General features: G+C 40.6%; 1 protein-coding gene across 6 annotated transcripts in view; it reads left to right on the top strand.

Moving 5' to 3' along the window:
- esrrga (estrogen-related receptor gamma a) overlaps positions 1–16,565 on the top strand; it is a 43,623-nt gene that overhangs the window by 11,245 nt on the left and 15,813 nt on the right. For 3 of the 6 annotated variants that reach the window (XM_034526284.1, XM_034526275.1, XM_034526266.1), the window contains 2 exons: positions 4,648–4,758; positions 7,609–7,770. In XM_034526284.1, the coding sequence (XP_034382175.1) occupies positions 4,648–4,758; positions 7,609–7,770 (273 nt within the window). Of the gene's footprint in view, positions 1–4,647; positions 4,759–6,206; positions 6,230–7,587; positions 7,771–16,565 lie in introns of all 6 variants that reach the window. The other 3 variants (XM_034526249.1, XM_034526257.1, XM_034526292.1) reach the window with 2 other exon arrangements.

The following is a 16,565-nucleotide window of genomic DNA, read 5'->3' as shown; positions in this document are numbered from 1 at the left end:
AAAAACACTCCCATGTGACACACAAGACTTAAAAGACTTCTGATTGAAAAAAAAAAAGAAGAAGTGTAAACTCAAGGTATTACTACTGAGCTATTTAGTTATTTAGTTCTTCAAATTTAAAATGCCAAATAGTTTTGTCAATGTATCAGGATATTTAAAAAAACAGCAATAAAAGAAAAAGGGCCAATAATGTTGAAAAGGCAACATTGTTCTCATGGTCTCACACACATTCACACAAACACGCACACACATATTCACACACCAGTGACAGCCACCTGCCCGCTGCCTCAGGCCGAGCTGTTCTGATCTGTTCTGGTCTAAGCAAACGTCACTGCATGACACTACACACACTTTCCTCTTAACCTCCCCTCCGCCCCTCTCTCATGCTCTCTTTATTTTTCTTTCTTTCTTAAAGCTATCTTGTGTCAATTGTTTTCAAATTTGAGCATACAATCCCTCCAACCAACGTGAATAATCTTGACTCACATTACCAGTAATCCATGTACTGTGGCTATTCAACCACACAGTTTGTATTTCTTCCTCCTGTTATATCTACTGTTTCCTCACATGCAGGGGAATCATCGATACACACAATAGATTTAAAATAGATTTAAATGGGTCTGTTGTCTTACCCAATCTACTCGCCCATCAGTTGTTAAACCCACATAGGAAAACCCTTTATGTTATTACACCAGCACTGAGGTTTTACACACACACACATTCACAAATAGACACACAGAACAATAAGGTGATAACCTGGTCTAAGGTTGAAGAGAGACTTCAACCCTGTTACCACTTCAATTACCATAAACTACACTCCCCCCCTCTCCTTGTCTCTGCCTCTTTAAATGGTCCCTTCCTCTTGTGTTTTTTGTCACCCTGCTTCCTCTTTGCTGTGATCAACAGAAATCAATAATTTTATTTGTCTCCCTTTTCCTCTCCACTTTATGCCTCACTCCTTTTTTCTTGCTCTCTTTCATCCTCTCGTTCCCATCATATCATTGACCATCTGAAATCAATCCATTTTCTGTCTTTCTCTCGTCTTTCCTCTTTTCCTCTCTTTCCATGAATACCAGTTCTCTCTTCAAAAGCACTTAGGTGTCAAAGGCATTTCACCCTCAATCCCTCAACTGTTCAAACAAAGACACACACAGATACACACACACACGTGCGCTGATGTGCAGTGTAAAATCTATGCTGATGTGATCAAAGCAGATTTTGCTATTGACAGACAGCAATATTCCCACGAAAGGAAAGATTTGCCTTCATCATTGTCCCTGTGTGTGTGTGTATGTGTGTGTGTGTGTGTGTGTGTGTGTGTGTGTGTGTGTGTGTGTGTGCAAGAGTGTGTGTGCAGCATGTGACAAAAGTGGTGCAGAATGTGTAAGAAAAATGTGATGTGAATTAACTATTATTAAAGGAGCTGTATTTAACATTCAGAATATTAATATAGCAGCAAACAAGTATTGGTTCAGTAAAGTTATAGTGGAGTAATGTCTACCAGAGCAGAGAATGAAGTCGCCCTCCATCTGTGTGTGTTGTTCTTCTCCTTGCTTTGTTGACATAGCCGAGCCAGTCGTGCTTGCTTTTAGTGCATGTTTGTGCACGTGAATATAGCACCCACCTTGTGGTTCCCCCTCAGGTAAACACTGTTAGCCCGGTCAGCCCTTTCGCCGTAGTTAGTTAGTGCTATTAGCACCGTTTGCTATTAGCACCGTTTGCTATTAGCACTGTTTGCTATTAGCACTGTTTCCTCGCCGCCGACATGTCGGGAGCCCCTGAGAGACAATCGAAATGCTCCCAATGTCGGATCTTGGACCTTTAACTATATGGCATCAAATTCAGTTGACACACACTTTGCACTATGTAGCACAACAAATGCGGGGCAAATTGTAATATTTATTTCAGTGTGTAGAAGTAGGAGCAATAAACTGAGTAGAGGTGTTCGTTTCGTTGACATAATAATTAAGGCATATAATGAAGGTGCACAACCTCAGTGGATTTTCTTCCTTTCTTTCATGGATCTTTCCAGTTTTCATTATTCTGTTCCTTTCTCTTTTCCTATTATCATCCCTCCTTTTCTCTCTCATTTCATTTACTTTTTTTCTCATTCTTCTTCGTTTACCAGCCCATCCATTACCTACCTCTCCCCTTCTCTTATTTCACAACCTGTGCTCTCTCACCCTTCTGTTCTTCTCCTTCTACACTTTCTTTCGTTATGATAATCTTCCATTAATGGTCTTTAGCATTTTTTATCTACATTTTATATTTGTTTTTTTCTCTATCGCATCTTTATTCCATTTCTTACCAATTTCCTGTTCAATTATTCTGTTCTTCACTTGCCTTTTATTTTTCCTCTTCACATTTTTTGCCCTCACCCTTACATTACCTTTCCCCCTTTCCTTTCCTCTCCGAATTCCTTCCTTCCTCTCCTCTGGTGCCCATTCTTTATGACTTGAAGGCTCATTTGTTAAGAGGAGGTAGAGCACTCTCGTTCTCCCCCTAGCTTCCTCCTGTCTCTTTTTTGTGGTCTTTGGAAATATAATTTTTAATTTGATTCATTTAGATTTGATCATTAATCAGTGCTGAGAGAGAGTTAATTTGGTGGAAAATAGATGAGGTAGTTAGAGAGCGCTCTTTATAAAGTGAGCTCAGCGCAGCACTGGGTCTTTTAGGTGTAAGGAAAAAGGAAAGGGAAAGATTGAGAGTCTACATGTGAGAATTTGTGTGTGATAAAAAAATGGGAAAGTGTGCTCCCAGTAGGTAACGGAAAAGGAGCAGCCTTAATTGTCAGAAATTACTCAAAGTTATGGGATTGGAGGCCGTAGCAGGAAGTGTGTCATAAATAGACATACAAGTACAAGTGATGCCACAGTACAGACATGGGAAACAGATGTTTGCCACTTTTTGATACTTGCATCTATCAATTAATTAATTTCTTGTTGAATTTAATATCAATCTGTAGTTTAAATTGACAGTATGCAGCCATATTACTGAGCTCGCTATTAATTAAAAATCTTCCTCAAACCCTTTCTTTCACTTCTTTTGACGTCTGTATTCCTTTCTTCCAGTGTCCTCTACCTTCTCTAACTCTGATACTCTGTCTCTGTTTTTCTCTATCTCACTCTCCTCTTCTGACCAACCACCGACCCAGGAAGTGACTGAGCAAGCTGCTTGTCGGGGCTTACCCAAACACAACACGGGAGTGCGTGTGTGTGTGTGTGTGTGTAGGTGTGTGTGTGTGTGTGTGTGTGAGAGAGAGAAAGAGAGAGAGAAAAAGCAAAAGTGTGGGTGTGTGAGTGGGTTTGTACCCCCTGGTGTTAAGAGTTTCTTGACCGTTTGCTGACACTGTCGCCCCCCCCCTCCTCCCACACACACACACACACACACACACACACACACACACACACACACTGTACCTGGACTGTCAGCCCTTCTGTCTACCTATTTCCGTCTCAAACACATAAACACACACACACACACAGATGCATGTCATGTTCAGTTCACCGGATTGACTGCTGCCTTGGCCAGTTAGAGGTTTTCCAAATGACAAAATGTACATAAAACCAATGTGTACACATGCGTAACTGTAAGATGATTTGAATAAAAGCAGCCAACACACGCGTGCACACGTACACAACACAAATAAAACATAGAAACATGCACTTACAAATAACAATGAATGCACAAACATGCTGCCTTACATTTGTGCCAATAGGAAGTCTTTCCGTTAAGTCTCCTAGGTGTGTTGCCTTGGTCATGGTCAGCACATTTTTCAGAGGATTTATATATGTGTGTGTTAGCAAATCTCTCTCTGGCTCTCTCACTCTTTTTGCCCCCTCCTCTTTTTACCTCTCTGTCTACACATTTAAATCCTGACTGTTTTAAATGCACTTTGCATCAGAAAACCTTTCAACCCAGTGGTGCTGTAGGAGTGTAAAGTGCTATGCAAGAATCCTAATAATGCAACAGTGTGTTAATGAAGTTTCTGTAGATTATGTTATTCTCTATTTAGTCTCACTTTATATCTGAATGGGAAAAACAAGCATTTAACAGCCCCTTCAGATTCCTACTCTCCTCTTCTCCTTCAGGGTACATGACACCTCTGTCTTCCTTATCCATCTTTAAGTGGTAACCACGGTAACATCCAATCCCCTGAGAGATAGGCCTGATTAAATTAAGACTCCTTTGTGTCAATTAATTAACGAGACAGAGAGAGAGAGACGGCAACACAGAGAAAGAGATTGGGCAAGAGACAGGAAAAGAGTAAGTCAGAAAGCCAAAGAGAGAACATGAGAGAGAGTGAGAGAGAGGCCTTTTGCTCAAATGGTGTCTCTATAAATTAGTCTTGTTTTAGAATAAAAGAGGCAAGCGAGTTTAGCAAGCTTGACAATAAGATAAAAGTGCCTACATGCATAACAGACACACACGCACACGTTTGTACTACAAAACAGCACCGCTATTACCATTTCATTCCCACACATCATTATGTAATCGTTTTCCAGTCAACACGTTTTCATTTCCTTTCCTCTCTAATTTTATATTCTATTTATCTTTATTTATATTCCTTGTCTTTTAGTCAAAAGAGTTCAAAGTTCCAGTGTCATGCACAGTCTATTGATATACTTCTTCTGTCATTTCTTACAGGTGTTCGTCTTGACAGGGTGCGTGGTGGGAGACAGAAGTATAAACGCCGGATAGATGCCGACAACAGTCCATACCTGAACCCACAGCTGGCTCTGCCTCCCAAGAAGCCATGTAAGAGCAAACACACACACACAGACAGACACACACACAACTCTGACTGGCAACAGAATATGTGATAGTCCTCTCTCCGAGGTTGAGCAGTGGATCTCAAGGACACACATTTGCATACAGTCCTCAGTGCACAGTAACTCATACTCTACAAATTGACATTTGTGCTGCAGTGACAAAAGCATCTGACATAGTGTGCAGAGGGAACAATGAAAGACATACTATGGACAGTGCAGGAGTAAGATCCTCCCAAAACAAACAGAAAACATTCCAATCCCAGCATATAGTGTAATTTCTTCAGGCATTGTTCATGTTATAAGCAGGAGTCGTTGTTCAGAGATCAGAAGTGCAAGGAACTGCCTTTCCATCAGTTCATATCCTAATGGAGACAGTTGGACAGTAAAAGTAGTTTGAACACAGACACACAAACACACACATAAATAAACAGAGGGTAGTGAGAAGCCCATCTGTTTGGGACCAAGTTTATCTTCCTGTCTGCTACCAGTTTGGGGTCATAATATTTTATATGTGTAATATTTCACTAGAAAGGTATTCATTTAGCTCCGGCTGGATTGGCTGTGTTTCTCTAAAGAATGAAACCATCGCCAAAGCCTGATGATTGAAAATTAACAAGGGAGTGAGTGAGAGTGACATAGAGACAGGTGGAGACTGAGAGAGAGGGAGAGACTGAGCCCAAATGGGAAGGTTTCTCAGAGAGAGAGAGGGAGAGAGAGAGAGAGAGAGAGAGAGGAAGGTAGGGGGCAGCCAGCACCCTAATCCGGATTAAATCCAATCTGGCAGCCACATCAAACTAGAGTTAGCTCTTTAGCTAAGCGTCTGCTCGCACACATGACACACACACACATACACACGCACATGCAGTGCAGATTGAACAGTGTTTAGCAGCTTGGTCCCCAAAGCCCATTTTGCTTAAAGCTGGAGCATATTCTGCTTTAGGCCAATATGCTGAATGGCTGCACGGCAGCTTACCGGGACTTCTGCACTACTAATCATTGAAATGATGGGATAATAAGAGTGTGTACACTGTGTGTGTGTGTGTGTGTTTATAATGTATGTGTTTGCATGCACAGAGCATGTGTGTGTTCCAGCTGAATGTCTTCACCGGCAGGCTATAGACCAGTTATCCTTAAACAGGTTTAGTTATATTTAACTTTTTAGTCATGTTATTATTATTTTTAAGCTTTTGTCCCATTTTGGATAAGTTTCAACATGAATAATGTACTGGATCGCCAGTGACCACTCTAAATAGTTATTCTGGCTGTAATCTCTATTTACTTCCTTTCTTTAAATATATGTATGAACACAAATCTCTCTAAACTAAAACTAAAACTAGATGATATTGACTTCATGGGTTTCTCTTGTTCTTTTTCTCTCTCAAACAGTCAATACACAGACAAAAAAATCTTTCTGTCCCTCAGTCTCTCTCTCAGATACACGCACATACAGCCTATCTGTCTGTAGCCCAATCCCTAGCCTCAACGTCCCCATTGATTGTGTGGGAACAGAACAATAGCCCAGGGTTTGGAAATGGGCTTTCATTGATTCTAATTAGGGAAACATTAAATAAGATTTACCCACAGATACTGCAGTCTGACTGGGATTGGGTTGGCTCAAACGACCCTGGAGCTGAAACTAGAGGGAACAGGATGGAAGAACATATCCATGTACAAATGTGTGTGTGTGTGTGTGTGTGTGTGTGTGTGTGTGTGTGTGTGTGTGTGTGTGTGTGTGTGTGTGTGTGTGTGTGTGTGCGTGTGTGTGTGTGTGTGTGTCAACAGCATTGGGGGTGGAGAGTGTTAGATCAATACACAACTCATCCCCCCCAACTCTTTTTCACTCTCTCTTGCTGTTTATCTCTATCTAGCTGTCGCTTTCTCCACTCTTCCTGTCTGTCTTTTACAATCTGTCCATGGCTCTATTTCTACCTGTCTGTCTTCTCCCATTTTATTTTCTTTGCTTATCCCTCCCTCTCTCTCTTTTCCTCCATCCCTCTCTCCTCTCCTGCTCTTCTATCCTCTGTTATTATTCCCATGCTTGATTAGTCAGTGGATTAATTTGGAAGCAGGGTATCAGTCTGTTACTAATGGGCCATAGAGATCTCATCACCACATGTCACCATTACCAGCTGAGCTGTTTGGCTTTCAGTATTATCTTTCCCTTCTGTATGTATCAGTGAAGCTTCTTTCGTCACTGATACAATGTTTTAAGCAACATGAATAACTGGCAGTGATAGCATTCAATCACACCTTGAAACATATCCTAAACTAGAAATGTTTCAATGTATTTTACATTGTTTTAGCATCTTTAGTCCTGCCAAATTGTTAGAAATGGACTTTTACACTTTTACTTTATAAAGTAAGCATTGTTTGACAATGTTAAAGGTTTAATTATGTCTGTGTTTAACATTCTTATTATTCTTACATATTCATGTTTGTATACAATACACACACACACACACAGACATATATATATATATATATATATATATATATATATATATATATATATATATACTGTATAATGTATAACATGTGTGATATCTAATTATTATGATGTGTGTGCTGTATACTATGAAAAATACTGAAATGTATGTATGTTGATTTAATGCAACATGTGTCTTTTTTGTTCTCCTAGTCTTATAGTTATGTCAGCTAAAATAGTTTTACTACATGTGGAAATACCTTTAGACATTTGTTTTGTCTAGCAAACAATGTTCTAGTGGACTTTGCATATGACCTTTCACATTTTTGCATTGGAAATTCACCATCTCTCTGTCTTTGTGTCTTTCTCCTTGTCTGGTGGTCATGTCAGTTGCCTTTGGCTGCCTTGCAGATAACAAAATCGTCTCTCACCTGCTGGTGGCCGAGCCAGAGAAGATTTACGCCATGCCCGACCCAACAGTACCAGACAGCGACATCAAGGCCTTGACCACGCTGTGTGACCTGGCGGACAGAGAGCTGGTGGTCAACATCGGCTGGGCCAAACATATCCCCGGTAGGGAAAAAAGACTTCTGAACTCTGACTTTCACACAGAACCTAACCTGCCTAACCTGTGTTGTGACATGATCACACACACACACACACACACACACACACATCTGTCCATACATACATTTTTTTCTTTCAATTCCAGAGTATAAGAGATTTCACATATACAGGATAGCATTCGTGCGGTGGGAATTGGCAGAGTACAAGGTTAGACTTAGCTGCTCCAGATGCAGTTCAGGGACACGCACATACACGCCTGGTGCTAAGGTTTGACCTTTCACCCTAATCCTTGCACTCAGACAGTCTGAACTGTTGACTCTCCACCTGGCTAACCAAATGCTCTCACTGGTATCACACCTTCGTACACGCACAGAATTATTGACCTTTTGAACCAAACAGTCCAATCCCCTTACATTCGACATGTGTATGTGTGTGTGAGTGTTGGTGTGTTAGTGAGTTCCTGTACCCTATATATGACTAAACTCTTTGAAACCCAGCCTCCTGTGAACTATGTATGTACTGGTATTAAAAGCCATAGTCACACAAATGTCTGGGATAAAATGAGTTTACCTGTGACCGTTAGAACTTGGCCTGACAAACACAACAAGGTTGGATTTTTTATTTATTTTTAAGGTTAACTTTGTTGTATAGGAGACACAATCTGTACGTGGACACAGAATATGCTTTGAGATGGTTGTTGTTTGAAGCGATGAGCATTGATTTATATTTATATGTGGTAACATTCTTATTATAGAATTTAAAACTACATTATAGAGAGTTTTTACACAGCAAGTGATGATAGGTGTTGTATTAGAAGGATTAGACAAAATAAAGAGCAATGGAAATGTCATATTCTAATGATAAACGAGTGAATAGTTTTTATCTTTACAGTAAAATGGGATTTCTGCCTTAGCCAAAAGCACATATTTGTCACTATACAGGTCTACTAAGACAGAAGACTCTAATCTAAGCTGTTTAAACAAACAAAAAAAATATTGGTTCTGGACTTCAAGAAAATTGAAATAATGGCAGGATACACAAATGAGCCGTAAAATGAGTAAATAAAAAAATAAAGGAGAGAAAAAGCGTCAGGCTGTGGAATCTTAAATGCAGAGGAAGACAGGGAGCAAGACGTATGAGATTAAAACTATAATCTGGTTTTGGTTTTAGTGGGTGAGCCTGCTGTGACAGCAGAGAGGAGGGAAGAGGCGTGTCTCAGATTAACACAGATTTGCACCAAGATTAGTCCCATTGTCGACTGGAAATATGGTTATAGAATAGAGTGACCCCCCTGTTGCCAATGCTCAAACTGTGTAGGGGGTTGTGAGAATATAGGGGGAAGCACCAGATTAGAAGTATAAATACCATTCAGTCATGCTGCGTAAATCTATAATAATAAAGTCAATAGCGTCGGATAACAGGGTCTCCAAATGATATATATAATATATTATCAATAAATGTGAAAACAACAGAGTTGAAAGAGAAAAACAGAGATGAAGTGAGAGAGAGAAGAATGGGAATATACATTGCTTCTTGTTAGTGTATTGATCTATGTGCTGCTATATGGACAGTAAGCAGACATATATATTGATCCGCATGCCAAGTATAGCCCTTTGAATATTTATTTTTCTCTTTCTAAATAACATATAACCTCATTCCAATACGATCTCCTTTCCTGTAATCTCCCTGTCCTGCGTTTTACTCTTTTGTGCTTTCTCTTTTAATCCATTTATCTCTCTCCCCTACGATCTCTGTCTCTCTCCCCATACCTCTGGGATGCACCCACTGTACATACAACATAAATCCACAAAAAAAACTCACAGACACAAGCAGATATACACACTAATGTACACGTGATGTATGTTTAATGTTTTGTTTTGCATTGGACTTGCTGTTTCCATTGCTTACTACTTTTTTCAAGTGAATGGACTGAGTTAGCCAGGTTATGTGCTAAGCTGTGTGTGTGTGTGTGTGTGTGTGTGTGTGTGAGTGCGCACGCGTGTGTGTGTATGTGCGTGCGTTTGCGTTAATGCTTGTGTGTGTGGAGAGAGCGAAGCGCAACGATTGCTTGGTGGAGGAGAGAAGATGGCGTGATTAGATGAACGAGAAAGGCAATCCACTGCTCACAGAGAAAGATAGAACTCTTCATCTTCCAAGTGTGTAATGTGTGTGTGTGTGTGTGTGTGTGTGTGTGTGTGTGTGTGTGTGATGTGAGCACCTTATGAAATCCTCATTGTTTACAACACTGAACACCGATCTAATACTCTCTCACACACACACACACAAACCCACCTACGTACATGTAGACACAGAAAGTGATCTACTGTTCACTCGGGGTGGAAAGGATTGTCAGAAAGAAATACGCCTCCTCAACATTCTTTATCAGACTCTTACACACACACACACCAAACAATAAAGAGTCTACAATGACTTACATCTTGAATAGAATAGAATAGACCTGTTAACCTTTTTGCAGCCGTCTTTTTTCACATCTTGTCAAGTGTGTGTGTGAGTTTTACTCCGTACAGGGTGTACATGTGAACACACACACACACACATGTCTGTGCCCGCCATGGTACAGTAATTTTTTTAATCAAATTGATGGAGAGAGACAGAGAAACAAAGAGAAAAAAGACAGAGGCAGGGAGGAGAGGTGAAGCCAATTTATGCTTCATGATATGGCTGCTCAGCGCTGCATAGACGCACACACACACATGCATGCGCAAATACACGCACACGCAGCCTGCTAACAGTGGTAACAACGTGTCAAGCCGAGCGCCAGGCAGCTAATTTGAAGTCATTAGATGTCTGCCGTACTGGCAACAATTTGTTACGCTCACACGCGCACAAACACACACACAAAAACACATCGCATACACACACTGAGTTAAGAGCCGTCTGCGGATAGCGAGGAGGCTAAATTGTAAACTAATTTAAACATCACTCAGCGTTAGAGAGGCTGCCCGCAAGACAGGCCCCCGGATAACAAGGCTAGGGTACACGTGTGTGTGTGTGTGTGTGTGTGTGTGTGTGTGTGTGTGTGTGTGTGTGTGTGTGTGTGTGTGTGTGTGTGCGTGTGCGTGTGCGTGTGCGTGTGCGTGTGCGTGTGCGTGTGCGTGTGTTGCTAGTCATGTTTGACACACAGAGTTGCCCAACCTTAGAGACTTGTGACAACACACACACATATACACACATATCTCTTTGATTGGTTCTTTGATTCTAAAACTGTGTGTGTGTGTGTGTGTGTGTGTGTGTGTGTGTTCGTGTGTACGTGTGCATGCACGCTCATTTCCATATTGATATGGCCTATATGCAAACATTTGATATGTCATTAGGAGAGGAAAATGAGGTTTCAGACCCAGTGTGTGTCTCTTGTTATCCCACAAGGCATGGGACACCATCACACATTTGCACCTCACACATGCATATGTGTGTGTCAAAGAGAAAGAGATGAAATGCATGCAACACAAACATGGACGAGTATTTTTGCTGATTCAAACTGGGCAATGAGTGGCCCCACCCATATTCACACATTTAGAAGACAAGTATATGAGCAGTATACTGTCACTCAGAAAGCTGTGCGTATGTGGAAAATTGTAGGAGTTATTATTCAGAGGATGTGAAAGGCTTTGGCGTCCAATAATATGGATTAGTGAAGAGAATATCTTATTTCAATAGCTCTCATAGACACAACTCCAGTTGCATATTAGGCCGCATGTCATACTTAGTGTGTGTGTGTGTGTGTTGAAGTATAGGAACAATGAGACAGGTGAGAGGAGGAGGCAAATATTTAAACAGGAGCAAATAAGAGAGTGAATTAAAAGAAAGAAAGGCTTTTCAAAATGAGCCATTTATCTGTCTGTAGAATTATTCTTTTCATCCTCTTTTCTGCTCTCTCTCTCTCTCTCTCTCTCTCTCTAACTAAATGACTACCGGGCAGTCATGCCAGCAGCTCTTATCTAGACTCGCGGACACAAAAGAGAAAGACAGACAGGCGAACACTTGACTTGACGAAAGAGCAAGGAATGAACAAATGAATGAATCAACGAACGAGAGCCAGGACCTATAACACAGTCTATTTTACCAGAACCAGAGGCCTTGCCATTAGTGGTTTTTTACAACCCCCTCCTTCATTCTTTCTTTATTCAAGGAAGAAATTGCTCTTGGGCCGCCCCCACTTCCCATCCACTATTCTCTGGCTTCCCTATCTCCTATTACTTGCTCTTTCTTTTCTTACAGTCTTTCTTTCGTTCCCTTTTCAATTTTGACACTCAGGATAAGCGGTCTATGTGTCGGCAGTAAAGCAGTATGATTGAGCTGTAAAAACGGGGTTCCGGAGGGGGAGGGGGTTTGCTGTGTGTCTATTCATTTAATCGGCCTTTATGGAGATATGGGAGAAGGGGTTTGGGTGGTTGTGGTGGTGATGGGATAGTAGGTGATGAGGGAAGTCCTCTTGGCTCATGTTCTGCATGCTTCATTTCAATTTTTCTGTCTCCTTTAGTCATTTGTGGCCTCTCTATAATTTCTTCTTTCTCTTTATTACCCTTACTCCTTGTTTTGGATTTGAGGATGAGCGTGGGTGTTGAAATCCCCCACAGTGATACTAAAAACATGAATCAGGATTAAGGGGAATGGAGAACTGAAGAGAAGGTTTGAAATAAAAAATACAAAACTGAGGTGAGAGAAAGAAAAAAAGTGTAGGAAATGGGTAGAGTATTGAAAGCAGGTATGTCACATACATTACCTCCGTATAACCTAAATACTCCCAAAGAGCCTTTAATACAATACTATTCTGACCCGATGGCTACATATCCTCCACCTCTTCAACCTCTCATGTGACCTCCCTATTTCTCTCTCTCTGCTTCTGTCTCTTTCTGGCTCTCCCTCCTTTTCTCCCTCTCTCTGACCTGACCTCCCACCCTCTCTCTCCATGGTATCCTTAACCTCTTCATTATCAAGTCAACCTCATCTCTCAACCCTATCCCCTCCCACGCCTCCAACCTCCATTGACTCTGTCTACAGACACTACAGAATCAGTAATCCAACTCTAGATTTTTAAACCGCATGAAGGACTGCTCACCGATCAGATTGCTCAATTAAATATGCCTTTTTTCATACATTCATGTTTAAATTGGTACATTACAGCATTCTCAGGGAGGCCGCACTGAGCAACGCCTTCCTTAAGCTTTACCTCTCCTGTTGTTCTTTTGTGCTCTTTCTCTTTTGGTCATGTTATAAATGGTGTTCACTTTTGAGATGCAGCCAACCAGTTGAACAGTGGTCATTCAGACTGCCAGATAGTCAGTCAGTTAGTTAGCCAATCAGTCAGTCAAGTAACTGCACAGCCAGTCAATCAACCAGAGAGACACCCAGTCAGTCAGCAAATATTGATTAATAGAAGTGTCCAGCTCCTTTTAGCAAATCAAATGTTGAGTCTCAGCAGCCAAAGGAACCATTGCAAGCACACACACGTATACACATGGATACACACATCCTTGACTTTGAAATTGCAGCTCTCTAAATTAACACTGACACACATTATAACACTTCACAATGAGCTCCAAGAGAGGCAGAACATCACTAAGCGTATGTGTGTGTGTGTGTGTGTGTGTGTGTGTGTGTGTGTGCGTGTGTGTGTGTGTGCGCGCGTGTGTGTGTTGATAAAGGAATGTAAAAGCCCAGACTAGTGATGTCACTCCCTGGCCCTCCTCATTAAGTCTGGTGTTGTCATCAATCAGCAAAGAGGTTGTTGGGCTTTGGGTCATAGAGTGGTAAATCAAAGAAGAAACATCTCTCCACACAAACAAACGCACACACTTTTTTTCCAATTGTTAAATCATATTCCAGTATGTCTCTCCCTCTCAGTGCCATTGCCCTCTACAATAAAACGTCTGGTCTAGGTGCACATGTGCACGTAAACCCATACAAAATACGTAAACCCGTAAAAAATACTCTTACGCAAAAATACACGTGGACAAACGCACAAGCAGATTTGGCCCCATTCTGTCGGCTAGGGCTAGTTCACCTTGACAGCCACAGCATGCTGCGTGCCTTCTTAACACACAAACACAACACGCGACGATACAGTCATTCACAGAGACACACACATTCAACACAGTGGGAAGACAGAAAAACATTGACATTATCTTGTCCAAGCAAACACAAACTTTAAAAACCCTTGATAGGCATAACAAGCAGAGATGAATAAAAAATGCGTCTTTGTTAAGTCCCACCGCTTGAACCCAGGCTGACCAATGACGGGGTGGCATTGGCCAGCTCTGACCAGGCTGTGCTCCATAGACTCTCATGCATCATTTCAGAGCTTCTGTATTTCAGGCTGGTCTTGTGGATTTCGAGCCATAGTTAAATGCTGTGTAATCGTCGTGAGTAATCAATCATGCTTTAGCCTTAAGCAGATACAGTAGGAAAATGAATAAGAAATGTTTTGCCCCTATTCTAATTAAAAAACATAATGAACACTATTTCATGAGGTTGCTTTTGTAACAAACTCCTTCTGACCGCACTCTGTCGCCTTTTGTAGTGACACACCAGACTCTATCTTTTCCAGATTCTAATGAGTTTATTATGATTGATTTAAAATCTGAATTTGATTTAGTTAGTGTTTAATTTTGCTTCTTTTATGCAGTCTCGTACATGTCTTCATGTATGTTTCTAGTTGCTGTTGATTCTGTTGGGCGTGTTAGATTTCCATTTCTGCTCATTCCTGAGCGACGTAACACATTTAGAGGTTGTGTGTCTGTGTGTGTCTGTGTGTGTCTGTGTGTGTGTCTGTTTCATTGTCCACATTTGTACAGAAGAAACATCTTATTTTCCAATGTGCCACCACCATGGTTTCTTCTTGCATCCAATACAGTATAAACAAACACACTATTGTTTGCAGATGAAAACAAATATTGATGAAATCAAATTAGGAAAAGAATATTTGATATCTGAGCTTAATGTTTGGATTAAGTTGGGCTTTCTTTATTGGATTAAGCCTGTGGGTATTGGAAGCATGGCACCAATATGAGAACAGCGAAGGGAAAACATTTTCCTTTTCTGTGAATTGCTTTTCTGTTGTCGTATCTACTTTACTTCATTTCTTCTTTGGTTTAATAATGCGAAAACAACATTAAAATGGACTAAATGTTGTGTAAAAGTAATCTACAATTTCCCCCCGAACAGTGTAATATGAGTTAATTTAACAAAATAGAACCCCCATTTTTATTGGGAATATTTGGAATATCTGTATAAGATTTAAAAGAGAGTCAAACAACTATAACATCTCTTTATTTTCAGTACGCTGTCGTGCTGTTTTTTGGGGGTTTTTATGCCAAATTTCATGTTTTGCTAAAAACACAGACACACACACGAAGGCACCTACATATTCTGTCCCTGAGGGCACGTTCAGTCTGTGTTGACTCTCCTGTCTGTCCGCTGCCCTGTGTTTGTTTTGTCATCACCATGTTGACAGTGTTTTCATGACGATGTGCCAATGATGACACTCAAACACACACAGCTTCAGAAACACACATTATTCTATACACACACTCAACACAAATATTCTCACGCACACATTGGTTTTACCTCTATCAGGTCACGCCTTGGTGCTGACACACACCTTATGCCTTTTATATTCAAGCAACCTCACATTTCATAAGGAAAAATGCTTCAAGCTTGGGACCAGCTGTCTCTGTATCCACGTGTGTCACACCGTATCAGACTTGAATTCAAAATGAAAATAAAACTCAAAGTAGTCACTTTAAGAGTAATAGCAGCCTATGATAGTGGAGTGGTGAGTGTCATTTTTTTATTATCACATTACCAACAGTATCCTTGCTAATATCAGCACTGTCAACAAGTGAATGAAATACCTGTATATTAAAAAAATACACTGATTTTAAAAGTAGTGTTTTAAATCCATGTTTTTTTCTGCTCAGCTTCCGATTACAGCGTCTGATTAAAAGTAATTTTAATCATTTTGATTTTAATCTAAAAGAATAGTCTTGAAAGACATTCAGTGGATGGATATTCAAGCAAAACTGAGAAAAAAACACAAATATTGAATTCATGTGATTTGCTCTAAGCAGCCCATTGCTGTTTTTCTTATTAGTGTGATTACATTAGCAAATCAAATTCATTTGTCTATCAGCCTTTGAGACACCGCCTGCAATCTGAGTACACTGACTAATCTGCATCAAATAATGTCTGTCACACACACAAAACACACCAGAAAAAAGCAGCATACACAAACACATACATCATAAACACACACCCATGAACACACAAACGTACACTTCTAATGTCGCACTAATACACAGCGAATGTGCACGAATGCACACATATACAGACGTGCACAGTTTTATAATATGTGACATCAGACAAGCAGTAACAAATAAATCAGCGCACCATCTGAGCCCATCATCATCTAAGTCATCACTAGCAAACAGTCAGCTTTTACTACTTTCAATTTGCTTTTGTGTTTGTGTGTGTGGGTGTGTGTGCCTGGGAAAGAAAGAGAGAGAGAGATGATGTGATGTGATATGATATGATATGCTGGCGGGGCATAAAGATAGATGATCATAATTACGCACAGGCCAAACTCCATTTCAAATCATCATCATCCTATTCTATCTGTTAGGGCACACACACACACACACACACACACACACCAAAAGCAATATAAAGAGTTCACACACATACAAGGATTCACAGTTACCCACACACACACATATCACACACCTATGCATGCAGCAAATCTAGTGGAAGGAGGGACAGGCTTGTCATGGCATCACATTATT

The sequence above is a fragment of the Cyclopterus lumpus genome, chromosome 3 (genome assembly GCF_009769545.1).
Source record: "Cyclopterus lumpus isolate fCycLum1 chromosome 3, fCycLum1.pri, whole genome shotgun sequence".
NCBI classification, from domain to species: domain Eukaryota; kingdom Metazoa; phylum Chordata; class Actinopteri; order Perciformes; family Cyclopteridae; genus Cyclopterus; species Cyclopterus lumpus.
Note: the sequence above shows the minus strand (reverse complement) of the source record. Positions and strands in the feature narration are given on the sequence as shown.